Source organism: Excalfactoria chinensis, chromosome 6, assembly GCF_039878825.1.
Source record: "Excalfactoria chinensis isolate bCotChi1 chromosome 6, bCotChi1.hap2, whole genome shotgun sequence".
Lineage (NCBI taxonomy): Eukaryota > Metazoa > Chordata > Aves > Galliformes > Phasianidae > Excalfactoria > Excalfactoria chinensis.
The window spans coordinates 11,504,183-11,531,286 of NC_092830.1; the positions used below are offsets into that span (position 1 = coordinate 11,504,183).

At 45.2% G+C, this 27,104-nt stretch overlaps 1 protein-coding gene and 2 long non-coding RNA genes across 14 annotated transcripts; 2 read left to right on the plus strand and 1 right to left on the minus strand.

Annotated features, from left to right (window-relative positions):
- Positions 1–1,401: 1,401 nt before the first annotated feature.
- LOC140253969 (uncharacterized) lies at positions 1,402–6,499 on the plus strand. 9 transcript variants are annotated; one of them, XR_011904039.1, is made up of 8 exons: positions 1,402–1,692; positions 1,777–1,830; positions 2,215–2,419; positions 2,515–2,613; positions 3,002–3,173; positions 3,275–3,404; positions 4,964–5,042; positions 5,344–6,499. It is a non-coding gene; the product is annotated as an uncharacterized lncRNA (long non-coding RNA). The 9 variants fall into 9 exon arrangements; XR_011904033.1 differs by having other exon boundaries at positions 3,275–5,042; XR_011904032.1 differs by having other exon boundaries at positions 4,112–6,499.
- A 10,300-nt stretch (positions 6,500–16,799) lies between these two features.
- Positions 16,800–22,688, plus strand: LOC140254431 (uncharacterized). Of its 4 annotated transcripts, none has more exons than XM_072340909.1 (7): positions 17,369–17,897; positions 17,967–18,007; positions 18,392–18,473; positions 18,743–19,041; positions 19,136–19,189; positions 19,280–19,717; positions 22,005–22,688. In XM_072340909.1, the coding sequence occupies exons 4-7, from the start codon at positions 18,931–18,933 to the stop codon at positions 22,113–22,115; spliced, it is 714 nt and encodes a 237-aa protein (XP_072197010.1). In that variant the 5' UTR covers positions 17,369–17,897; positions 17,967–18,007; positions 18,392–18,473; positions 18,743–18,930; the 3' UTR covers positions 22,116–22,688. The 4 variants fall into 4 exon arrangements, 2 of the variants coding, with proteins under 2 accessions (XP_072197010.1, XP_072197009.1); XM_072340908.1 differs by having other exon boundaries at positions 17,369–17,881; XR_011904203.1 differs by lacking the exon at positions 22,005–22,688 and having other exon boundaries at positions 16,800–17,881; positions 18,743–19,045; positions 19,280–19,323.
- On the minus strand, positions 21,362–26,795 carry LOC140254432 (uncharacterized). Its single transcript, XR_011904204.1, has 3 exons — positions 26,699–26,795; positions 22,683–22,821; positions 21,362–21,735 (listed from the first exon to the last, which is right to left on the minus strand). It is a non-coding gene; the product is annotated as an uncharacterized lncRNA (long non-coding RNA).
- Positions 26,796–27,104: the final 309 nt, after the last annotated feature.

The window sequence follows — 27,104 nt, forward strand, 5'->3', positions numbered from 1 at the left end:
AGCAGATTTAAACACTTCACATTCCCATCCAACCTAACTGTGGGGCTGATCACTTGAGATGTAACTCATTTTTTCACCAAATACCACCCTTAGGTTGGAACATTTCAACCTGCAAAATGTCAGTGACATGCGACAACCAGGGATCCAGTCCACAGAGCTCACTTAAAGCAGCTCTGTACTGTAGAAATATTACCTCTTCAAATGAATGAAACACAGAACGACCGCTAGCACGATCAAATTTAGGTTTAAAATGCCCGTCCTTTGAGGTGTCAAAACCGAACACATTACTCTAGGTGAGGTCTCACCAATTCTGAGTGCAAGGGTGGGATTACTTTCCTAGTCCTGCTCACCACACCGTTCCTGATCCAAGCCAGGATTCCATTGGCCTTCTTGGCCACCTGGGCCAAGCTTAAAGGAGGTTTTGGGCTATAGCTCTTAAGAGTATTTAACAGCCACATATCCTGCAAGGCATTCTCATTCCACCTTCAGAGTCAGAGAGATTCTTCAGCTCATCCTTTGCATAAAGCTGATAGTAACTCAAAGCTCAGTTCCTCCTATCTTGAACTCATCAGGTGATCAGATAAGAGACGTCAGGCATTTTCAGAGAGTCCGGCGAAGTGCTCACTCAAAGAAACAGAATGTAGCAACAGCTCACACTAATAGTTATAAGCTGTGCGCTATGACTCTCCTTGTCTCCCAGAACACTTCCCTTACAGCATTTAAGTAAATGTAAGGATTTTGCTTGGCTGTGAGAGGAGCCATCACCAAACCGCTTCTTCTCCCGGAGAACGCTGCAACTTATTGCACACCCTCAGAAGGACCTCTCACCTCACTCTGCATTTTCAGATCTCTCTTCTTTTCCTGTCTGATGCCACTGATGGCTGTGACCGATATATCCATAACAGCATGCGATACAAACATTCACAGTTCTACCATCATAAGAAATGTAAATGAGTGTAGTACAACTGTCAGGATTTAAAATTAAGAACAAAACTGCTATGTAAAGGGAATTTTCATCACTGAAGTCTTTACAGAGTACCCGTGTCCATATCTGGAGATAACTGAAATCTCACCAAAAGCATTTCTACCTTAAGTGACATGTAAGCGCAATCCCAAGCAACACCATACAGAACCATTTGTATAGCTATGCTTCAGATTTCACGTCAGCAATTTTCTCGAGTGCATCATTAACCCACTGGGGAATCAGTCACATCATTGCTCCCATGTTTTCACTGCTGCCTTCAGTCATGTTTTCTCCATCAGGTACAATTATCGTACATGTGTAACAAACTTTTGTTATTGTTGTTGTTGTTTGTTTGTTTTTGTTTTTGTTTTTTTGTTTGTTTTGTTTTGTTTTGTTTTTGAACAAAGGGAGAGGGAAGTGGAAGCAGAAACAGCACACAGCAGGGGCCGCTGGAAACCGTTAAGGCTGGGGTCGCTCTTTGGAAGGATGATTCAGCTGTCAGGGCCCTTGGCCGGCGCTAACGAGGCCACGACTATCAGGTGCCGCGGAGCCGCGGCCACCCGGGCGCAGCTGCTGCTCGTCGGCAGCCCGGGGATGTTCCGCCCCCTACGCCTCTTGAGCTCCTCCAGAAGCCGTCGGGAGCCACGAGAGGAGCTTCTGGGATTCATCAGTCGAGGGAGCCGGAGCGGGTTCTGCTGCTTTGTCCGGTCGTAGTGCAGCTGGGGCTGGTAAGTACCGCGGGGGGCTGCTTTTAATACGGGACCTTGGGATTCTATGTCACGTTCTCTGCGTGTTGTGCTGTTTTGTTTCAGGTTGCAGTGAGACGTCTCCCGATGCAGATCAGCCCGGACCGGTGAGCCGATCAGGTAGTACCGGGACCGTGGAGGCGGCGAGCTCCCGGGAGCCGTTCGGTGCCGTCCGCCCGCAGCGGGAGGACGCCGGGCTCCCGCCGCGCTCCGTTCGGGGCCGACGAGGGGTTCTCGCCGGGCTCCCCCGGCTTCTCGGAGGCGGGGTAACATCGCCGTCCCGCTGCCGTCGCGTTTTCGGAGGGTGCTGCCGCTCTGTTCCCCGAGTCCCAGCGCAGCCCCGGGGCGCTCTCAGCCCCTCAGGGCTTTTTAGCGGCGCCGTCAGGTCCTCCCGATCTCTCCGGTAGGAGCGAACGGAGTGGGGCCATATTCCTCCGTTCTCGGTGCTGCTGGGAATAGGAAGCAAAGCAAAGGGCTGCTGAAGCAAGTTTTGTTCTGTTTCAGGCTGAGCGAAGGCTGCAGCGGAGCCCGTCGTCAGCCCGAACCGGCGAGACGGTGGGAGCGGTGAGCATCTGAGAGCAGCTAGATAAGCTGGGGGCCGCGGCCGAACCACCGGAGAAGAGTTTTTCGGGTTCTTCGGCCCCTTCCGCTTTCCAGCGGTGGGAGCGAGCAGGGTGGGACCACCTATTCCACTCGCCGCCCCTTATTTGTAAGTTCAGGAGCGCGATGTCGTTCCCATCCCGGAGACGCGGCGGGACAGCTTGCCCGACCGGAACGCGTTTGGGATGGCTGTGTTGTTTTCAGGGTAAGGGACCGTGGAGAGAACCAGAACTCCCCGTGCCGTGCCTCCGGATGAAGGAAGACCTAGGAGAGCCGGCGGGTGAGGCTCAAGAGGCAGTAAAGGTGGGTAACATCACCGGGGGTTTTGGTTACAGAAGTTAATGGAAACTTAACAGAAGTTGTCAAGTTTGCCAAAGGCAAAGTAGAGATGAGGGAATGCGTGGGCCTGCTGCGATGGGGACCAGCTGGTGAAACGGGATGTAAGCAGGCGGAAGTGCCAAACGCCCTCCGGTGGCTGCTGTGACTGCTCCTTGGGGGCGTGAGACGAGAGAGGCTTTGAGGAAGGAGGAGTTTGTCTCAAGCGTGGTGGAGCTGGTCAAAGGTGATTTAGGCAAAAAGGAGGCCTGCATATTCCCAGACCCTAATTGGACATGCCTGTGTGTGCTGAAGGAACTGGCAGAAGTGAGTACTGAAGAGCTCCCTATCCTGTTCTTTCTGTTCTTTTCTACAGGAAGGGTGTCTGAGGACCAAAGGACAGCCCGAGTCCCTGCAGTGTTCAGAAAGGGTGAGAAGGTCAGCCTGTGCACCCTGGTGGCCCTTCAGAAGCGATCTGAGGAGCTCTTCCAGCAGTTTCAAGGACAGAGCAGGCATCTGGTGTGACTGCAGAGCCTCTGTGGAGGGAGGTGAATTGTGTTGTGTTCTTGGCTGGTGCATGCTGTCCCTTGGTGTCAGAGGCCCATTCCTTTTTGTTTGAGGGTGATGGTATGTGGGTTTTCTTTTTCAGGCTGAGGGTGTGCACGAGGAATGGAGTTGGGAGAGGTGATGCCTGCAGGAGTGGAGCATGTTTCATCTGGTATAGTGCAGCACTGTAGAGTGAAGTCTCCTCCCTGGGTCAGGAGCTGCAGAGTCTCCAGGTAGGTTTTTGTTTCATGTGGTGTTTTGTTGTGCTGGTGTTAGTGTGGTTTTGTTTGAGGGGGTGATAGAAGGTGTATATTGTGTGGGTGTATGTTTGAGTTGGTGTGTGGTGTTGTGGTTTGGATATGAGTATAGCTGTTTTGAACTACTTGTTTGTATAGAGCAGCAAATGCTTCTTTACTCCATATAATAAAATCTGGTTGAAAAGGTATAATCCTTAATACAATTGTACTGTTGAAAGGAACAGTTCTTCGAATTTATTTATTTTAAAGACAGTGCAGTGTTCTGTATTATAGAACTCCCATTCTCAATCTACAAGCACTTCTTGACTTATTTCTCCTCCTTATCCCTGTAACCCTGGTAACTTTCTCCTGGACATCTACCCACCTATAATTTGCAGGACAACATATACGAACTTGTTTTTTTTAGTCTGGTTTAAGGGCCCAAGCTGAAGTCCTGCGACTGTTAGAATACAGTGTTTCTAGAGTGTGTAGGTTGTGGTTTAATGGGGGGAAACAAAGCAACTGACCATGTGTCTGGAACAAAAACAACACAAAAAGCTCCAAAATAATAATATTAATATTAATAAAAAAAGCAAATAGTAATTGTTTGGAGTTTATTGCAGTATGTAAATACTGGAAGGAGATGAACAGCAGCTATTGTTTATGTAAGTGTTTCCATCTCCTTGTGCCTTTCTTTTTCATAGCTTTTTTTAAGATGCGTTGCTTCTGTCTGGCAATCTACACATGAACTGTGAAACTTTGAGGGTTGCCCCAAAAGTAACAGCAAGGTAATGGCTGTATTAGTGAGGACCTTACATACCCACATGGATAGACTGTAACAAAGGATCATGGCAGAGAGGTAAACAGAACCTACCCCCAGAACTGTGGCATTTGGTCAGTGTGGCAGCCCCCAGACACATTTCCCCCTCCCCCCCCCGCCTTGCCTGTCTTTCCTCCTCTGATCAGGCAGGAGCTGTGCTTGTTCCGCTGTAGTGTGAGTATGTGGTATCTTCACTGCTAGAAGCTATGAACTGTCTCTAGACAGACTCTTTATTCTGCATTGATTCCAATGTGAAAGCTCACTGCAGAATATGAGAAGCCTGATTACGTTACCTTCATTACTTGTTGAGTCTTGCAAGCCAGACACTTTACAGAAAAGGGACAAGGAAGAGATCTAAAAGAACTATATCATTTTTCTAAGTTGATCTTTGGTATGCTTATGAGAATATATGCTATCTCTAGCTGCAGACTTAATAATTCCCTGAAGATTCACCTGAAGATACACTTGTATTGCACAGCAGATAATTGAGGTTTTGAAATGCCTGTTCTTCTTGCCAGTGTTTTAAGAGGTCTTAGGAGGAGCACAAGCTGTGATACTTTGTATTGACTGTGTCATGGTTTTGCAATTTTTGTAATTTTGCTATCAGTATTCCACATCATAACATCATGTTAAGCATAGATAATTTTGACGAATCTGCTGCTCACAAAAGAAGACTACATGTCCCAGGGAGCACCACGGTCAGTCAAATGACCAGGACTATATAATCTCACTTCAGTGCTGGACTCGCTCTCTTGGATTCTGCCAGCCATGGGGGAGTGTGTGGAAGCGTTCCAGCCGTTTCGCCTAGAGTTACAGTAGGCCTCTCGGTTTCGGGACTCACTCTCTCTTATTTTACTTCATTCGTTAGCCTTAATTCCAATTATATTGCATTATATTGTGTTATTCTGTATTCCGGTATAGTATTTAGTAAATAAGTGTGCCTCCTTAGATCGCTGCCGCTGTATTTATTTTCTCTTTCTCTGTTTTCTTTTCCTTTTGGGATAGCGGCCCTGCAGGCCGTCTATACCCCTGTCATGGGTACCGGTAGATTTTAGGGTAACCTATGACAGACTGAAAACCTCTTAAAAGGGGAGTAACCCAACAACTCTATTTCAGGTCATAATTTGGCTTGAGCAGCGGGACTACTGGGTGAACTTCTTGAGGTTCAACCAAGTCAAGTGCAGTTTTGCACTATGGTGATGCCTACTTTTGCTATCATTACATGCCTGGGGAGAAAAGGATTGTGCACAGCCCTGTGGAAAAGGATTTGGGGTTCTGCTGTACAGCAAGTTGAATGTGAGCCAGCGATGTGCTCTTATAGCCCAGAAAGCCAACTGCATCCAGGATTGCATCAAAAGAAGCACGGCCAGCAGGGTGAGGGAGGTGGTCCTGCCCCTCTGCTATGCACTTGAGAGATCTCACTTGGAGTTCTGCATCCAGATGTGGAATCCTCTGTACAGGAGAGGTACGAACCTGTTGAAGCACATCCAGAGAAGGGCCACAGAAACAATCCAAGGAATGGAACATTTCTACAACAAGGACAGGCTGACAGAGTTGGGGCAGAGTTGGGTTTCTGAGATGATGATTCTACTGCCTTGCTCATCTTACTACTCAGTTCCTGACAAATGCTCTGGCTAGCCTGGGGTAAAACGGTATCTAAAACTGAGTGAAGATCCTGTACAGTACCTCAGTGTGTTTCTATTATTGCTCTTCTCGTGTGTTCTCTCAGATTAATACCTTGTTGTCATTTTACTGTTATTGCTATTTCATGTCATGTAGCACACTGGGAATTGAAGAATTAATGTAGGCTCAAGACATCAGAAGAGAATTTCTGTAGTATGGCAGCAGAGACTGAACCTTGGACCAATGTCCATTACGTGTTGTTGCTGTGTGACAGATGGCAGCGGAGGAACATGGAGAAACTGGCATTTCACGTCCAGGAAGTGTGTATGAAGATAAGGTGTGTCACTGAATTTCTCAGTGGGGGAGAGAAATGGCACCCACTGACCTTCTTTGGTGCTTGCTGAACACATGTGGGTGGTGTGTAGTGAACTTCAGTGGTGACAATGACCTGTGGGTCACTTGTGCTGGTGCAGATTAGGACATGCACAGCATGCAGCCTCACATTCATAGCTGGCAAAAATGCATAGCTAATGGTGGTGACTATGTTCACAAATGAAGGTTTGTAGCTGAGAATTTGCTCTACCAAACAAAATTACTGTGCTTATTTTATCTGTTGTGGTTTCCATGAAAATAAACAGGAGGCATCATATGTGGTCCATGAGAATTTGTCTTCATTCAATTCAGCCAAGACAGGTTGGATGCTGGTGCGATACACCGTTTGTACCACAGCCTGTTCCCTCAGGTCCTGGGTTCCTTTCTCCAGGGCAATCCATCTGCCTGGGTTACATCCCAGGTGAAAGACAATTGCCTAAAAGGAACCTTCTCCTCACAGCTCAGTTTTTTGTGCTTCTGATGCATAGAAGGGGCACGCAACGGGCATAGCCCATTGGTGGGAGCAGCATATACTCTGTAATCATCACTGTGTCTCCTCCCATAGCCGTATTTTGTACCATTGCTACAACAAGGAAGAAAGTAGCAAAGGACAGAATGAAAGGAAATAAGCAATAATAAAACAATAGCAAGTGCAATCACAGTGTTGAGCCATACAGCTTTGTGGTTTTTTTTTCTTCTCATTAATAAAGTGGTGGGAATGGCAGAGGAGACGAGTGGTGCACAGATGCAGATGCACAAAAAGGGGAGAAGCACAAAAATAGAGATCCCTGTTTAAGACCATATTTTATTTTATTTTTTTAAAGCACTTTAGGAGAGAAAAGGTGGATGCTCAGAGAAAAAATTAAAATTGAATGTCAAATTCTGCATTCCACTTCAGGACAAGCTGACTTCTGACTTCTTCCTTTGCAGTTTTTCAGCGGTTAATGCTGTTCTTTCTGCTGATGCTTTATCCCTTCTCTTTCTTTCAGTGCAGTCTTACTGCACATTCTGCACTTACATGGCCCTAATCAATGTGGCTGGTGATTTTGTTTTCCTGAAGTGCTGTGGTTTAATTTCGCAGGTGGTTTAGTCCTATTGCAGTTTTTGGCTTCCTCCCCTGCTTCCCACGTGGTAACAGTCGAGACTGGGATGAGAGGGGGAACAGGTAGAAATAGTGAATTAAAGATAAAAAGAATTTACTAACGTACAAAAAAGAAAGGGAAAACTCGATAATGGCTATGGTACGTACACTCATTTATTTATGAGTAGCAACTGTTAACCACACAATTGCCCAGCCACCACTGACTGATGCTCAGCCAGTCCCCAAGCATCGGTAGCGTTCAGGCTGGACATTAGGAAATATTATTTCTCTGAAGGAGCGGTCAGGCAGTGGTATGGGCTGCCCAGGGAGGTGCTGGAGTCACAGACCTTGGAGGTGTTCAAGGAATGATCCGACGTTGTGTTGAGGTAGACTGTTTATTGAGAACTATTGGTGATGTGTGGATGGCTGGACTGGGTGATCCAGCCGTGGTGATTCCATGATTCCAATGTATAATCTGATTTTTCCAGATGCAGTGTATTGTAGGGGATGTGATATAGGAACTCAGTGCTGTGTTCTTTTGCCCAGGTGATTCTAAGATTGTTTCAGGACCGAGTCCTGTTGTCTGACTCAGTTCTTTCTGGGTTGCCATGTCACCAGAAGGCTTGATTTTCAGGGCCCAGGACAGTAATTTGGGCAGTAGCAAATGAGCATGGGGTCTGTTTCCAGCCACCTGGTGGTTGCTTCCACCACTGGAAGCACGTGGTGCTTGGTTGGCCAGCAGCTGTAATCCTTTTGCACACCTCAAAGTTTACTAAATGTTAGGAGTCAGAGAGCTTCTTTGTGCTTCTTCCCCTCCCATTTTAGTAATGGCTTTGCTCAACCTTAATGCTGACTTAGGGGCTTCTCTCCTTGTTAAATGTTTTGGCTTTTATAGACGTCTTTTTCATCTTGCTTATAGGGGTCAACAGTTAAGGGCACTGATTAGTTCTTTGGCTGAACTGCTGGACTTATTATAGGAATTGGAGTTACCACAGGGCTAGTTGTGAGGCTCATGGCAGCTGCAGGAGCCTTTAGAAGGGTTACAGTACCCACAGGTCCATCACAAGCACTGAAGCAATTGCAGGGCCTGTTGCAGGGATTGGAGCAGCTGCAGGATGTGTTGCATGGGCTGGAGCAGCAGCAGAGCCTCTCTGATCTCCCCCATTCTGTTCTCAAACGAACATTAAAAAATGTTTTGTCTGTGTAATGGAGTACTTCAGTGAAGGTGTTTTGACAGCTGTCTCTATGGCAGGGCAGGTGGTGGGAGAGTAGTCTCCGTATATTCTTTCCCTCCAGTAGATTCTTTCATTCTTGTGTTTGGTTGATGCAGAAGGGGAATTCACAGCACAAAGTGCTCACTAGAAACCTTGTTTTTTGAGAGGGAAAAAATGCTTCATTATTTTTGGAGGCTTTTTAAAGCTATAGAAAATATTTCCGGTATTAGTTATCTGAAAGGACATCTGGGCAAAAGAATGAGATGTGTTTTATCCCTTAACAATTGCTTGTACTCTTTAAATAGAGATGAGACTCAAATGTGTGGACAGTTGGGTTTCTGTTTAGTTTCTCCTTTAGGCGTCCTCTCAGCACCAACCACCTTCTCTTATGCTTTAAAATCGGAAACAGAGAACTGAGAAGAATTTATTTAAATCTCTGAGGATACGGCAGTAGTCCGAGAAGAAAGAGAAGAAGTGGGTGAGCCTGAGCTACCCTCTGCAGTGAGTATCAAGGCAGAAAATTAATGTTTTGGCTGGCCAAGAGAAGATATGATGTTGCTTTTATGCTTTTATGTTTATTATTTATTATCATCCAGTATTTGATTTTTACACCATTTTCCTTTTTAAAGCTTTAGGTCATTCAGCGTCACTGAGTTCAGTGGAAGAAACAAATCCCATGGATGTATCTTCTCAGCTTTAAAACAAGAAAGGGATTTGAATGTTTTGCTGATCTCAAATCCACCGTGAAATCTTCAGTGTGTCTCCAGCTGTAGGTACGTAAATACTACCACTATTATAACGGCAGGCGGTTAATGTTGTTGTCACAGCTGTGGTCGAGTGATCTGAACTTTTAAAATAAAATAGAAGGTAAGTCAGAAGTGTACCAAGATGCGAACTTTGACTGATGCAGCTCTACCATGGGAAGCTTGACCCAATGCAGTGGTTGAAGAAAGTTTTTCAGGAAGCTTTGAGGGGATCCCATTACTGTGTACCAGAATTTGCCCATTTTTACATGCTGCAATGATCTCTTAAAAGAGAGCCATCTTTCCATGCAAAGAATTGGAGAACGTGTGAATTGCTGATGGCAGCAAACTGTGTGTAAAAGATGAAAGATCAGGTCAGAACTCTTGACGCTGTAAGATGTACAGGTTGTAGCTTCATTCCACCCATTTAATTCACAGCTTTTGTATTGTTGTGTAGTTTTAGCAAGGTCACCCGAGCTTTTGAGAGGATAAGAATAAAATATGGAGAGGACAGTTTTTGAGAACCAAGCTGGTACTTTCTCTACTTGTAGGATTTCTCACAACCGAGCCACCAGGACATCTCCAAGGAAACCGATACGTTTAGGTGTTCTTTCTACCAAAGGACTGCTAAGCAGCCTATACTGCTGTCCACAGTTTGCTGTGACATAATTGCTGGAGCGGAGAATTTACAAGCTTCCCTTTGCTTGTCCCGGCTGAAGTGTTTAACTCTGCTTTCTGTTAAATGGATGAGGCTAAAGTTAGGAGGACTCACCTGTATTTTTAAGGAGGCTGTACTGATATTTTTTTTTACCTGAGTATTTCATGAAGCATATCTTTGATGCTGAAGTGGCTGTGAGGTCAGTGGTAATGAAAGGGTGTTAGCATGCAATGTAATGTATGTATGTATTTCTGTGGTGTATTGAAGTTGGAGGTATTTTAAAGTTCTTCAAACAGCTCTGTGGTGAGGATGATGTAAAAAGGCACATTGATAGAGTGTATTCTGGTGAATTGTTTGCAGAAGCAGAAAGGGTTCCTGCAAAGCTGTGGTTTGAGGCCAAAATGCAGAACCGTCCAGATATCGCTTGTTATGTAGCTGGAGTTGTTCATAGGTGTCTTGTATTTTAAAATGCAGTGGGGAAGCACAGGGATCTATTCTGTCTGTTTCTTGATTACGCAATGAAACTTTACTGGAGGTCAGCTGATGTGTAAGGGAATTCCGGCCTTGGTAGACTAACAGGTGATGCTGCTTCAACATTTTTTGATGCTGTTGTTGGAGTAAAATCCTGAAAGTAGTGTTTTCACTGAAGAAGTAACTTCCTGCTGGAGGCTGACAAAATGGTAGAACAATATTCAGCCTATTTCATAAAATACAAAACTTCATTGTGAAACGTGATATGTAGTCCAGTTCACCTGTCTTCCACTTGGCCTTAGAGTGATATGCATGTACACAGTACATATCAATTTGCCTATAAGAATAAAGATGACAGAATTAAAATGTCTCAAGTGAAGCACTCTAACTTATCTATGCAGAACTGGGGAAGCCTCCAGTGATTTCCAACATCATGGGACACATTTTCTTTCTGGTAGCTTAGGGGCCTTTCCATTAATGTCATATTTTATGCATTGTTAAACATACACACACATATGTTGATATCACGTATATATATCACATATATATGTGTGTATATATATATATTACTTGTATGGTTAGAAACTGAGAACAAAGTTCACAGTGGACTGGCTTTTGTAAAATGTGTTTGTTTAGTATTTTTTTTGTAGGGGCTAAGTAAGTTGTTTTTCAGAAATATCCCCTACCCGTGTTTTCAGAAGAGTAAAAATAGCAAAATGTATCCTGTTCTGAGAGAGAGCGTTCATTCCACAGTTCTTTTAAATTGCGTAGTATTAAATAAGCAGTAAAATAGGTGACTGTCACCAGGAATAAAATTATGGCAACTGATCTTCACAGTCCTTCTAAGGACTCTGAACTTTGCTGAAAAGGGAAAACATGATAAACAGAAGAATGATGTTTTAAGATGCTGAAGAGAATAGGCTGTACGAATGAGAATCAGTGTGCGTTTTAGATATGCTGCCAGGTGGATGAGACACGGGTGTGCATTTGTCAGCATTATTGCTCTTAGGTTTTGATTGTTCCAGCATTTTGAAGAAGGTGTTTTGGAAGGGATGCACAAATTTCACAATCATTTTTGTACCAGTTAATAGAGGTTGTCTATCCACAGCTCAGAGGAACAATATTTGTGTCCCTCATGTGCTTCACAATAACCTTTAATCCTTGAAATTCTACGTACTCTGTCCCACAGCTCCTGCTGTTTCTGAACTTAACTCCAGATTCTTGAAGGCAGGAATAAACTTTCCAGTCAGTTGAAAGATATTTGGCTGACCATCTGTTTCCAGGATCTAATTATCTTTTTTTTGGTGGGGGAAGAGGGGAAAGAAGTTCACATTGTTTTTTATAATGTATATATGTGGGAAATGTGATTACTGTATGAATTGTGCAAATGTAATTAAAGATGTGGTAACATTTTCTGCCAAAAAGTAGTTCCTGAATTTCACCGGTGTAAGTAAGAGGGAAATGAAGTTCAGCAGTTGTCCCTCTCACCGTGACGCTGTGTCTGTAGGCTTTACGTGGCTTCAGAGATGCACCCAAAGCCAGCAGAATCTTGGTCTTGTAACGTGAGGTTTAGACAGCGAACTTTAGACTGCAGATTGTTGGAAATGTTTCCACAAAGCACCATTGCTGAAGAATGTTCTACTAAAAACATTTCCTTCCTTTCTCTTCTTTGTTTTCAACTTGTAAAAATGGATGTTTTCAAATGACTTTCTCTGGTAACCTTTCCTTCATCCAATACATAAATTCTCATCTAAATGAAGAAAAAGTGCCACCCAAAATCAGCCTACTTCAGACAGGTATTTGAGCCTGTTTCACTTGGATTCCGGATAAGAAAACTCAGCACTGGTCGGCACGGCTGACCTACAGCAACACGCTGGTGACATTTTTGTGGGATCCTGAGTTTTGCACAAGTGGAAACGCTTGGTTCATCTCAACACCTCCCAAGCAGCGATGAAACCATTTAATACTCTTTTAAAGAGATGCTGAAAAGAAGGGGATCAGAAAAGGACAGTTTAATACACAAGTAGAACTGCTAATTCACTTCTAAATGCATTTTTTTTTCTGCTTATAAAATGATCTTTCATTAGGAAGACTGGTTGAAGTCTTTCCATCCACTCCACGCTCAACAAGATTTTTAATTTTTAATTTTACTGTTATGCATGTAAATCAGAAAGTCTGCGTGCTGATGTCTTTTTTTCCTTGAGACTGAGCTTGTTTCCCTCTGCTTTTAATCTGAGTGAATTTCTGAACAGACCACAGTATAGTATAAATTAATAATTTCCTAGTGTCATGTATTCTGATTGGGCTTCTATTGTTTTGCATGTTAAGTTTATGGATAAACAACTTAATTTGTACATTGTTAAAGTGAAAGATAATTTTTGATTAAAACTGAAGATTAATTCTTTCAGTTGTTCCCTGTCTCAGTGCATCTCTGCTGGACGCGGTGCTCTGCGTAGAAGATCATAGTTTGCTCTGGAGTGCCGATGTGCATGCATGACTTTGAATCCAGTTATTTACTTGTGTTCATCTGTGGGATTTGACGGAATAACCTGACTGCAAGCAGCTGAATAGCATACGGGAATCTTTGCAGAATCACACCAACTTCTAAATGATTCTCTGTAATATGAAACATCCCTTATTCTTTTCTTCTGGATCCTCTGTCTTGTATGCTTTCTTTGAATGATTTTTCTCCTGTCTCACCATCCAGTAATCAATACTAAGCTGTTTAAAGGTGCTATGACAGAACATTCTGCTTTCTTATATGAATTAAGATTTTATTTTGTTAAGCAGTATAAGATCTCTAAGCATTTCTTTCCACTTTTTGCTGTGATATTCCTTTCTGTCATTTCAAGTGACTCCACACTTGTCATTTTCATCACGCTGGAAGCGCAATCCGTAACTGAGAAGTGGGCTCTGAATTTGTTTGGTTGGCAAAAGCCGTGGTCTAAAAAGGCATCAGAGCCCTTTCAAAATGTTACGATGGATGCTCCACAGTGAGGATTTCTGTTTGCATTCTACTGTGAACCATAAAACTAATATAATGGAAAGAGATGTTAGGCATGCTCAGAAATGCCTGCTCATCTCTAATAATGGCTTCACAAGGCACAGCTTGGAAGCATATTTTCACATTGAAAATGCAATTATATTATGCATTATATAGATTGTTTTCATTATATTACAAAGTTAATTTCCTCTATCAGATGGTTGCAAATGATGACTGGCATTTTTGCTACGTATAGAATTAAAGGAATGTTAATAAAAGTAATAAGGGCTGAACTGTCCCGGCGTTCCTGTGTGCGCTACAGATAATAAGCTAAATATCCTCACAGCACAACAGGAGGGCTTTAGTAACTGGAAATCAGATGTTTCGTGCGCAGCATGTGAACTTATTTTGTGACTGTGATGTCAGCATGTCAGCCAGAAATGCAATCTTGCTGATAATTCTCAATGGTCCCTTTTATGTGGCTTTAAGCAAAATTGTAAGATGAATTGCTGGCATTCATTCACACACCAGATAATTAATACAGTGAATGTTTGATTTCTTGTTTCTTCCTGTGTGTATACATACATTACAAAATGACCATACGTTGTGGTGTAAGGACATCTTAAAATTGGGCTTCTGATTCTTCGCTTAATTTTCATTTTTTGAAATAAAGGTATCCTGTTCCTTCTCATTTCCTTAGGGATAATATCTTAACATACTGCCAGCCTCAATTTGAAAAGTGTATCAGACAACAACCGCCCAGCGCAGACCTAGAAAGTAATGAAGATATTCATCTCGCACTCTTCCATGCCGGTCAGCTGCTGCCCATTCCCTTATTTTAGTATTAGGCTTCTGCCTGTTAAGCGGCCACTTATGTACTTTATTGCCACACGAGCCTGGAAGCTGGGAATGGAGAGTCACACGGGGATGTATATCCCACAACACTGGAGAGTTTGGAAAGCTTCCCCTTTTCCCGGGAACTATCTTTTAATAGTTATTCCAGGGCAATATGAATTTCCAACTCATCGTATTAGAAGTTCTGATGTAACTGAAAACTGTGATGGTGAGAGATGACATTGTGGCCTATGACAGAGCAATATGAGGGACCCAAAGCTTCATTTGGATTCTGAATTCTAGCAAAGAATCTTGAGGAGATAATGAATTATGTCATTAAACATAAACATGTTTTACCTTGATTAAAATGCATTCTGCTATGGGTGAGAGTGCAGGAAACTTGTGTTTAATATCGCTCAGAATGAAAAGCAACAGATCCTGACATCTCCAAATTAGGGTTAGGGTACCAGTGCATTTTTTTTTTTCTGTTAACTTTGAGATATTTTCCAAGATGTTCGTATGTGACATAAACGCTTTCCTGTTTTTAAGGGAATCTGATTCACTTTTGTCCACCTTACATTTAAATCACGGTGCATAACAAAAGCAAAGCATGGCGAACTGACAAAACAAAGACTCCCCTTCATCACTCGGTTACCCGAATGGACATTTGTACCTCAGTCAGCATTAAAATAACAGAGGTTACCATTAAGTAATACTCACATGGAGCTGACAAAGCTGATAAAGCTTAGGGGGACAGAGGGCTCTGCGCTCAGTAACAGTGAGCAGATGAAAAATCCCTGAGTTATTTTTGTGAAGTCTGTTGCTTTTGAAATCTATGGAAAGACAATCAGCACTCGGATGAGCTTCTAAAACACAGTGATTTCACGTGCTTTGTCACACGTGAATTGTAAGGAAGAATGACACAAAGATGGTAACAGATATTCAAAAGATAATTTATAAGGGAAAAACTCACCAATATGGATGCCTATGTTGGGAAATGCTGAGGCAATCTCCACCAGGAAGCACTCACCAAGGAAAGCTGCCTTAGTTATGGTCAGCCCTTAAATGAGGTCTAGAGGAGGTGGAGTCAAGCTCCACTCCTTCCAGGAGCACAGCTAAATTACTCTCATCTATGCTCCCACAACAAACCCGACACTTGCCTCAGCTGATCAATCAGAGCTTCAGGCTGTGATTACCAATTTCCCACACATTAAAATATTCAGATGGAGATGAACTTTGTATTATCCATCTGTTAGGAAAAATATCTATTTTCCTTGCAGTAAAGCTGGCAGCAATACTTTGTCTTACCCAAATTTGTCTGCTGGTTAACATGAACAATTACAGTGATGAGAAAACCTGGTTTGTTCTCAGTTACAGTCAGAGTTTTGGTTTCTCTCACCAGAAGCGTTTGACTTTGTATCAGGCAGCCTAATGATTTTCCTTTAAAGGCTGCCGATCCCTTGTTGCAGTGTATCCAGATTGATATTTTATTACAGAACTGGGTTTGTTGGCAGATTTAGTCAAATATTCTCACCATACCTTTGATGAGTTGAACAGGATAAAATAGTTTCACAGCCTTCTTTGTAGAGGATAAAGGGCAGAGGCTGGAATTCATTTCTATTCACAAGATCTCAGTTACGAGAAATGAGGTTCTAATCTCGTGACTGGAAGAAGCTGAGGGAACTAATTTGCTCATACACTTTCTCACTGCAATACATGACAGGTTCACAGCAAGAGGTTTTTTTTTCCTTTTCTCTTTTCCTTGTTCTTTGTTTTTTAGTTTGTTTGTTTGTTTCTGTATGTGGGAGGTGTTGTTGGTTTTGCTTCTTTTCTTCTACCTTCCCAACTGTATCTTAGTATCAGGATTCCCTCTGGTGACCTGCAGACTCCAACTGCAATCAGGCTCTGAATGTTGTGCATTAATTCTGAGCAGAAAAAAAATGAAACCATTTCATCATTCATGAATTAGGAATAGCACAGATTTACAGCCTGTGACCCAGGGAAAGTATTCTCACAGCTAGCGATCACTTCTCGAGGCTTCTGAGATCTAAACCTCCCATCTACCTTGTTATTCATGTTCTCAACCCATATTAAACTGCACTCTTTCTTTCTAGTATCACATCAAAGTCGCACTATTTTGTTATTTTTTGAAGGAAATCCAGACAAGAATAGGTGTGGGTTTTTTTCCCCCTCCTTTAGTAACAGACATTGGTATCTGTATTGGGTTTCTGTGACAAGATTTTGAGAGGGAGGGGAGCAGCAGGAGCGATCTCTGTCACGGGCAGGGCTGCCACCCCCTCAGTCACCCCCCATCCAACCCAGGCTCGAATGCCTCCGGAGATGGGGCCATCACGACTTCTCCGGGCATCCCGTGCCAGTGCCTCACCAACCTGAGTAAAAAATCCCTGCCTCTTAATAACCGACCTAAATCTCTCCCCTTGTAATTTAAAACTATTCTGCTTTGTCCTGTCACTATCAGGCTGTACAGAAAATGCTAAATGGCAGCCAGAAACAGTGATGGAACATCTGGAGGGAAGTCCGCTTTGGGCCTCCCCCAGGACACATTCGCTTTGAGCACACGCACCCATTTGCAGGCAGTCGGTCCGGAAAGCGAGAGATGTATTCATACATTTACAAGCCAAGGAGTTGTATGTGCCAGTACCCGATCGCTGTAGTTCACAACTACATTAACTGGATGGCTTTGCCAGAAAACCAGCAGGCAAAGGTTTCCTCCCGCTGTCCCCAAAACATCCAGATTTCCAATTAAGACCAAGACTGCTAAGCAAAGCGAGTTTGATCACTGAAGTCTTTACACAGTACCTTGGAGATGACCGAACTCTTTTCGAAAGCGTTCCTACCCATGTATGCGTCACATCAACGTAACCCCAAGCAGCACCGTACAGAGCCGTTCATAAAGCTGTGCTGCAAATGTCCTTCACCAGCTATTCTGTCAGGCACATCATTAACCCCTGCGGGTGTTTGCCACATCCCTGCTCCCATATTTCCACCTCCACCTTTAGTTTTTCTTCTTCAGTCAGGTACAAAGTTGTTACATATTTAACAATCTTTTTTGGTTTTGTTCTTTGGTTGTTTGTTGTTGTTGTTGTTGTTTTGGTTTGGTTTTTGTAGTTGTTTTTTTTTTTTTTTTCCTCCTTTTTTTTTTCTTTGGATGAGGGCCAAGAGAAAGCGTGGCAGAGACAGAAAGCGGACAGCAGGGGACTCTGGAGACCGTTAATGCCGGGGACGTTCTTAGGAAGGGTGTCTCGTGAGACGCAAAGCGATCCGTTCCAGTTTGACACAATTATTTAATTGATTTATGAATCCATCAAAGAGGCGAGAAGGGGAAGCGCGTACTAAGCTGTCATTTACAGAAACGTCATCTCAGCCCCTAATTCAGATCTCGGGTTCACGTGTCAAACTGTCACGTCCCCGGGCCGACCGTAACGAGCCCCAGCTGCGCTAACGAGGCGGCGAGCGTCAGGCGGGGCCGCGACCGCTCCGGCGCAGCTGCGGCGGCCCGGGAGCGGCTGCGGTTCGTCGGCAGCCCGGGGGCGGAACCGCGCTGACGCCTCTTAAGCTCCGCCTGAGGCCGCCGGTAGCCACGAGGGATCAGACCGGAATCAGCATTACGAGGAGCCGGAGCGGGTGGCGTTTCTTCGTCCGGTCGTCGCGTCGGTGAGGCCGAAAGGCGGTAGGTGGGGCTGTTTTTTTACGCGTGTTTTTGGGCTTGATTGTGATGTTTTTCGTTGTTTCGTTTCAGGCTGCTGCCGGACCTTTCGCGTCGAGGATCGGCCCTGACCGGTGAGTCGTTCTATTAGAACCGGAGCCGCGGAGACGGCGCGCTTCGGAGCCGTCCGGGGCCCGGCTTCCCTGGTGGGAGATCGCCGGGCTTTCGCCGCGCTCCGTTCGGGGCAGACGCGGGGTCCCTGCTGTGCTTCTGGGAGCCGGCGCGGCGTCGCCGTCCGGCCGCCGTCACGTTTTCGGAGGGAGCCGCCGCTCGGTTTTCCGAGTCGCAGCGCAGCCCCGCCGCGTTCTCGGTCCACCCCGAGTTTTTCAGCGGCTTTCTCGCATCCTTCCTTTTTGTCGAGCCGGAGCGAGCGGGACGGGGCCGCGTTCCTGCGGCCTCGGTGCCGCCGGGAGTAAGAAGCGACGGCGAGAGCCGCTTAAACGGAATCTTTTTCGCAGATCGACCGAGGGTCGCGGCGGAGACTCCTTTATGCCGGAATTGCTGAGGCGGTGGAAGCCTTGAGCCTTTAGAGGCTAACAGGTATGTCTTTTTTGTTTTGTTTTTGTAGTAATCTCGCAGGTCCGCCGTTCGACCGCTTCTATTTCCTCGCCTTCAGTTAGGCGCGGCGGTCGGGTTCCGACCCGGCGTTTCGGATTGGCCGGCGCGGTACTGCCGCCGGACGGGCCCGGGCGGAGAGGGACCCCGGGGCGTCTTCGCCCATTCGGCCGGCGTTTTCGGGCGCTTCGGTCCGTCCCGCTTTCGGCGAGGGGGACGGGATCGTGTGTTCTCTCCTTTTCTTTTCTGTGTAGTTTCAGGAGAGTCGTCTCATTCTCCACACGGAGACACGGCTGGACAGGAACGCTGCCGTGGAGGGCTCACAGATTTTACAGGAATACGTTCCGGGGACGAGGTGGCGGAGTCGGTGTTGTGGCGAGAGTTCCTCGAGGGACGCGGAAACGAGGGAAGCGCCGAGGAGCGGGGCTCGAGCGGCCGGTCCATGTGGGTTTCATTGCCGGGGGCGTCCGTCGCAGGCCGGGACCGAGAAGCGTGGAAATGGGCGTGCACGCATCCAAAAGGAGCTTCTCAACTTCAGTCGTTTGTTCTAGCTGTAGGTTTGTACGTCCCTGCTAGTTGTCAGGAAAGTGAAATGTATCTTTGCAGGAGGTTCGGTCAGCGAGTCTAACACTAAAATTTTTGTGCAGGTGACAGGAGACCGGGAGGAGCGCGAGGCCTCCGGAGCTCGTCTTCAATTGCGAGTAAGTGACGGGAGTAACCTGAACAAAGGGAGCTGGGGTGAGTGATTTGCAGGTAGTTTTTTACTCAATGAATCATTTTATTTTTGCAAGGGACTGGAGGACTGCAGGGTAAAGACGATCGGCGCAGCTTTTGGGAAACGTGAGAAGGACGGCCGGCAGAACTACAGGTTTTCACTCTCCAGACAGGTTGTGGAGTCGTGTGGTCCCGGGATACTCAAGTTGGGCCCGCAGCATTCGCAATGGAATAACCATCACAAAGCCACGGAAGCAAGGGAGATGAACAGCAGGATTTTCTTTCACATCGGCAAGGAGATGAACAGCAGGATTTTTTTCTTTCACATCGGCAAGGGAGATGAACAGCAATATTTTCTGTTCACATCGGCAAGGGAGCCGAACAGCAGGATTTTTTTCACATCGCGTTCTGTAGCGGAGCATCGGCTTCGACAGGGAGGACGGAGGGGAGCGAGCCGTCAGACGAGAAGGTCGGCCACCCGGAAGCCCGTCGGGATGAGGATACGGCGTCACCAGGTAGGGGCTGTGTTTTTTCTACTCTTTTTTTGGAGGAAGGTGGAGCGGTTTCAGTCGTGCGAGTTGTTAGAGGATTAGGGTTAATGGAGAGAGGGTTGAGAAATATTGGTGTGGTTGTCCTGTAAGGGTTTTGTAGTGTGAGGTGCTATGTCTTAGAGCTGTTTAGTTTTGTCAGGTTCTAGTGCAGCTGGTGCGTCTGTCGATGCCGTGGCTGGCGGGCAAAGGCAGGAGAAAGGTCGTGCTAGAGTGTCTAGCGGGCTGTTTTTTGGGGTTCAGCAGACGGTCTGTTGGAGGTTAGCACTGCGGTGAGGGGGTTGTTTTTCTGTTGCCGTTTGGCCATAGTTAGTGGTTATGGTGGAATGTTTGTTCATGTTGCCGCAGGGAGTTGGAATCGGCACGGTGGCAGGGGGCGAGTCAGACGGCTCGTTTGGATCAGGTTTAGGGGCTCGCATAGGTTGGCGTTGTGTTCTTTTGTGCTGTTTCTGTTAGCGCGGAGCCTGATGTCCGGAAGGCAGGGAAGCTCGGTTGAGGCGTGTAGCATCGGCAACTTGTGCAGTTTTTGGTGTATGTTTGTTTTTTGTGTGGTTCGGAGGCTAGAGTATGTAGTGTTGTTTGTGCTTCATTAGGGGATGGAGCCGTCGGGGGTTAGCTCGATCGTGTTATTGTTGGCACCGTCAGGTTAGCGCATGCGGTGGCTTCTTTGTTGCATTTGCCTCGGTCAGCAGTTGGTTTTGTTGAAGGTCAGTTAATGTTTCTCGGTGAGTAGTTGGTTGTTTGTGTCTTGTTAGGACTTGGCTGGTTTCTGTTTTTTGCGGCACCGAGTCTTCTGAGTTTTGGCTGCTGTTTTTTGAGGGAAAATCTTCGTGTCGGTGAGCGTGCAGAGTTTTCGGCTTTTGTCAGCGGTCGTTGAATTTTCCTTGTAGAGTAGTCGCGGTTGTGGTGTGTCAGGACTCGGTTTGTTTCTGTAGTGTTGAGTTTGGTGTTTTTTTGCAGATTCAGTGTGTTGTTTGAGCATGCAGAGTTTGCTTTGGTTGTTGGTTAAATGTTGTTGAAGAGTTAGATGTTAGTGTGTTTGTTAGGACTTGGCTTTTTTTGTGGGGCAAGTGTAGTTGCTTGAGTTTCTTTTTCTGTGATTGGTCTGTTAGGAGTTGGCTTGTTTAGTATTTTGTGGTGTTGAGTTGTCTTTTAGTTTAGGCTGGTTTTTTGCGGAGTTAGTGTTTGAACATGCAGTGTTTTCTTCTTTTGTTGTTTAAATTTGGTTGGAGTTGGATGTTTGAGGTGTGTTTGTTAGGTCTTGGCTTGTTTAGTTGTCTTAGTTTTTGGCTGGTGTTTTTTTTTTCAGAGTTTTGTTCTTTGGTAGTTTAAACTTCTTTTTTGAGAAGTTAGATGCTTTGTTAGTACTTGGCTGTTGGTTTTTTTGTGTTTGTTTGTAAGGACTTTAGCTTTTTGGTAGGTATTTGAGTCTTTTTTTTCTTGGCTGTTAAGTGTTGTTTTGAACTTTGCTTTTGTCTTGCATGATTTGGAATGTAAGGGGGAAACTCTGGCTACTCACTCTTGGAGTGAGTAGCCAGAGTTCCCCCTTTGTCATGGGGCTAGACACTGGGTTTTGCACTATCTCTAAAGAGATATATTTTTTTTATTTTTGGGCGGGACGGTGGGTTCATGTCGGTCTTTTTGCCGGTGGGGGGGCCTGCGGAGGCCCCCCCTGAGTGGGGGTGTGAGGGGGGCCCCACCTGGTATAGGGGCCCCCTGAGTGGGGGTGAGGAGGGGGCCCCACCTGGCATAGGGGCCCCCTGAGTGGGGGTGTGGGGGGGAAGCCCCTATAGAAGGGGCTTCCCCTGAGTGGGGGTGTGAGGGAAGGCCCCTTCTTCCTATAGGGGCTTTCCCTGAGTGGGGGGCGGCTTCTGCTGATGTTGTCTTCCCTGTGTGCTTGACTGTTTCCCACGTGGTGATGGTGGTTTTGTGGTAGGGCTCCTGGGCTGTAAAGGAAGAGGCTTGGAGGAGCTGGGCTCTATGTCCTGCAAAAGAAGAAAAATGAATTGAAGTGTTTGGGCAAACCAGAATGATTAAATAGCTTTTCTCTGTGTAGTCACTAAATGGCAATTGAGAAGCAGAGGGAGTTGCCCTCTAAAAGGGTTTGGATAAGTGGCTGGAGGGTAAGTGTGCCTGCAGTGTATGTATCTGGTATGCTGTGGGTGTTTTATAGTATTGATTGAAATAGTTTGAGATACCTGAGAAGGAGTTAAGTTGCCACTTTGCTCTCTAAGTGTTTTGTGTTCTCTTCTAGGAAAGCAAGTCAGTTAAGCAGAAGAATAAAGAAGATGGTCCTGATGGTTCTTCTTGTGCCAAGTCAAAGGCTGACTCCACTGCTTTTCTACATTTGTATAACATTAAATAAACTCTTTTTGCATTACTGAGGTTTAACTTAGTATTTCTAAGTAAGCGTGCCTCCCTAAATGTGTGCTGATTGCAATCTGTAGGCAGACAACTTAAATTTCAAAAATAAAATATGAACTAGGACTTGCTTTGTAAGAGAAATCTTCTACTTTGTATTACTACTTTAATAATAATTAAAGTAAATTAATAATAATTAAAGTAATAATTAATACTTTATTTATTACTACTTCATTATTTATTACTTAAGCCCAGCTGTAGAGGGCAGCATCAGGATATAACTCTGTTCTCATTTCAGCGTGTACCACTGGCATATCTCTAAGCTCGCTTCTGTGACGTGAGAAGCAGGTTATGATGTCTGTCTTGTTTGGAGACAAATAAAATAAAGGCTCAAAATGGTTTTCAATAAAGCTGTTGTGTCTCTCAGAGTGAGTGCTGTGTGTTGTCAGAAGTGAGTGGGATGTCTTATGCAATGGAGGGAAAGAGAAGCCATGCTCAACACTTTGTACAGAGGATGCCTGTCTGTCTCTGAATAAAACAAAGATAAACCCCACTGTAAAATGTCACTTACCTCAATAAAAGATGTGCTGGCTACTTCTGGACTTGAGCCTTGTTCCTTTGGTGGGGGTGTTAGGCTGTTTATCATGATTAAGGTAAAAGGTGACAAAGATGATCCCTTGTAAGCAAGCCCACTTGCTGTGTTTTGTAGCCTGTAGAAACAGAAATTGACACTTAAATTCAAATGAAGCTAATGCAGAACTATAACATATCAGATATGCTTTATGCGACAAGTAAAACTGCAGAGTATGATACCAGTGGTCTTATTGCTGCAGTTGAGCATATGGATAGAAGTATTCCTTTAATTCAGTAAAGCCTTGAGCTCTTGAGAAAACACTTCTTTCTGTGTTACAGTTAAGTTTGCTGACAATTTACTTGGTTTTTCCCTAGGAAACTCTCTAGCTGCTGCTTCTCTTTGAAAGCCTTTGCCTTGAAACTTGGTGATTTTCTGTGAGCCTTGGTCCCGAACTGAGACTTAACTCTAATACAAAAGGGTGGGGTGGTATTGTATCACATTGTTCTGACTGAAATAAAAGAAACTGCATTCCCTTCTGCCTCTGTATAATAAAAGTAAACAGATTGAATCTTTTCTGCTGTAGTCTGCAATTATGTTTAATAAATGCTACATGTTTAATAAATGATCTGTTTCTGCTACCATTGAAGTGCAACAGTTGTTAGATAATTCATGACTGTTTGCAGAGCTCACTTAAAAATTATTCTGCTTTCCTATTGATATGAACAGCACAGCACTACGTTAGTAGATATTTCTAATTAATAGTTCAAGGACACGTTAAAAGGCAAATGATCATCACAACAAGCATAATGATGGATCGTTTTCCTGAGGAATGCTTGAAGTCTCTTTAACTGCGCTAATAAATGCTTATAAGAAACAACAAGCTCATCACAATTACAAGTCTGATTTTTCTAGTAAATACAAAAAGAAAACACCCTATTGCTCCTTGCTGCTCACTGTCAGTCTGTTGACTGCCCCGGCTATTGCTGAGAGTCCGGTCCAAATGCTTCGGCAAGGGGGTTATAACAGGTCAGTCTCCTGCACCCTCGCTGTCTATGTAAGATCTAAACCAGCTAACAGATAACCAGTCACAGCCACACTAATAAAGTATGAAACTTGGTGCGTTACCTACCCTTTCCTTGAACACCTCTCGGGATACTGATTCCAAATCAGGAAAAAAAAAAAAAAAAAAAAAAAAAAAAGTATTTATATATATATACAAATAAAGAGCAGAATTGCTCTTGCCAAACTGCACATGCTTTGCCAGCCTCTCCTCTCGTCATTTATCCTAACAAACGCTTGCAGTCTCCTTTGTAGGGGGTCTGAGTCAGTGCTTAGCTTTTATTTTTATTATATATAAGAGGTACAAGGAGGAAGGGCTGTCTGCTGAGATAAGACTGACTTTCTGCATCCCCCTGCCCGACAAGCATCTTCCTTACATGCTCAGATAATACAGAACTAGAACACTGCACAGACACCTCTCTTTTGTTATGCGTGCGCTCAGTGGAGCGAGCTGATGTTAGAAACGAAAAAAAAAAAAAAAGGCAAACTTATAGCAATTAATTACTGAATCAGAATTGCTTAAATCGTTGCAGTTAATGACCCTATCCCCTTCATGCAAAATGGCAAACAGGTCAGAATCAGTAATACAGATATAGCTAACAAGTACAGATTGCCTCCCACGCAGCATCAAAGACTTTCAACTGCTAAAATCCAAGACATTTCACTAAACACATTGTCTGCATAGAATCAGTATTAGTGTGTTCTACCACCAATACCCAGAAGGGCTGAACAGAAAGTAAGTTTCGTAGCTATGAAGACTCAAACAGCCAAACACGCCCCTCTCTTGATCCCCTACATTGAAAAACGCCCTCCCTTGTCACGCCGTGTGGGAGCTCCCACATTCTCTAGGATCTACGCTCACGTGGGGAAATCTCATCTACAGTAATAGCCCTTCTGCATCAAATTGACTTTTCAAGCTGACAAGATAAATTCCTGCCCTCAAAACCGTGCAATAAATGTCAAAGTAAGGGGATTTTTTTCCCAATTAAAGAGAAATCAAACCTACAATGACAGTAGGAGATCTTTTAAATTCCTTTCTCTGATATAACCCTTCTCAGCAGTTTCTAAGTTCTTAATTACTTCACACGTCAAAATCCAGCCATATAAATAGAAATATTAAGGCTACAAAGGAAAGGCTACAGCTATTATCTTTGTAACAGCACCGGAACCACTGCCGTGAGATCACGTAACAAAAAGAACAAGGCTTACCTGTCTCTGAAGATCTAGGCTCACTGAAAAATTCCACAAAGGAGGGATCTCGAGAGAGATATCCTTCCTCGCTGGCAAACGACCCTCGAGTGAGGTCTGAGAGGGGCAGAACCTGGTTCCAGCCCTTCCCGTTGTTATGGTAAATCGCCTCCGCCTGTGCTCCCGAGACAGACCCGGTCTCCTCGCCCAGGTGCCGAATCCGGTGATTCGGACGTGGATTCTGCAGTTCCCTGACAGTCTTGCAAATCTTACTGCTTATGATACAATCTATATATATGCATACTATATATATATGTGTGTGTATATACGTATAATATATATATATATATATAGTATATATATATACACTATATATATATACTGGTATAATCCAGTACCTAGACACACTAGCCTCGGATAAGTCAGGCTGAACCGCTTATCCTTCTCAAAGCCTTTCCCGAAAGATGGGATCCCCCAAACTTCGCCACCTTAGCAAAAGCTTGGCAAGAGCTTAGCGAAAGCTCCCCAGAACTCCAAGGATTCTGAGCTCAGCACATGAGGAAAGAAAACTGCGGAGACTGTCTGACTGACAGGCTTTTCTACTGTTCTGTTTTAAATGGAACTCTGATCAAGTGAGATGATCAAACAAGAAAGCTCATGCCTCAAGTCGCTGTCTGACTTGCTGAACCCTCATCTCCACTACTTGTGCTGAGATAGAAGATCAAATCTGACATTTCTCAGAGAGAAGCCACTGGCAGAATTTGCTCAATTCCCAGAAGGGGCAATTGTTTAATTCAAAGAAACCTCACAGTCATATGTTCAAAAGCTCACAGGTTTCCAACCCATCTTGTTTGCAATGCCAATACTCCAAGTATTCCAATTATTTTACCAGGGGAAAAAAACCAAACACACAACACCACTATCAACAACAACAACAAAAGATGAAATCATCCTTTCTTTGCATCTCAAATCATTAACCCTGCAGTACGTACTCTGCTCACACAAGTCTCAGTTTTCTTTACCCCATGGGGACGAATAGCATCCCCTAAGACCCGCTCTATGGAGCAGTGCTCTTCAACCTCATACCCAATGACGCAAATATAGAAATCGCGCGCACCCTAGACATGATCACTGATGGCACCGAGCTCGGTGGTGCTGCTGATACAATAGAAGGGAGGGATATCATCCAAAGGGATCTAGACAAATATGAGAAGCAAGCCCACGTGAACACTACGAGGTTCAAAGAAGCCCGGAGTCCCGCTAGGGTCAGGGTTCTAGCGGACTAAAAGCTGAACGTGAGCGCAACGGCACCCCCTTGCGGCCAGGAATGCCGGCGGCATCTTGGGCCGCGTCAGAAGAGAAAGGGCGTCGGGAAGAGGGAGGTGACGGTCCCCCTCCGCTCTTCCCCGAAGGGCCCCGGCTGGAGTCCCGCGCCTGGGCCTCGGGGGGAGAAATACTGCCGGAGTGGCTCCGGGGGAAGGCCGCAAAAGGGAGCAAAGGGCTACAATACTTCTTCCAACGAGAAACACTGAGGGATTTGGGTCTGTTTATCACAAGGGACAAAGGCCTCATTACAGCCTACTAGCACACGAAGCGAGCTCATAAACAGGACAGACGCTGACATGTTATGCGGTCTGTGTGATACTGTTGTACTGATGTGAAGTACAGCAATAACAGGAGGGTGGCAAAGCGCTAGGCAACCAAAGACGAGCCCGAACGCAGCAACTGCCACAGAAGCAGCACCAAAGAAAAGAAAAACGCCTCACCTTCTAAAGATCTCTCTACTACTCACAGAACTCGGGCAAGATGCTCTCACCTCCGCCGCCGAGTCTTAAATGAGGGCTGCGAAGGGGTGGATCCCGGCTCCGCCCCTTACGCTGCGGCGCCCGCACCTGAGCTCTCCCGGGTCGGCCCGGCCCCTTCTCGCCACGTGCTCCGTCATCGCTTCCAGCTGTGACTTGTCATCGCTGTTACAGCCTGAAAGAGACGGGATAAGGCAGAACGGCTTTAAACTAACACAGGGGACATTTAGGTGACATCTGAGGAGGCAGGAATGTCTTACTCGGGGCGGCGAGGCGCTGGCGCTGGGCGCGCGGAGGAGCCGTGACGGCCCCGCGTCCGGAGGCGTTCCGCACCCGGTCGGACGGGGCTCCGGGCGGCTCCGCCGAGCGG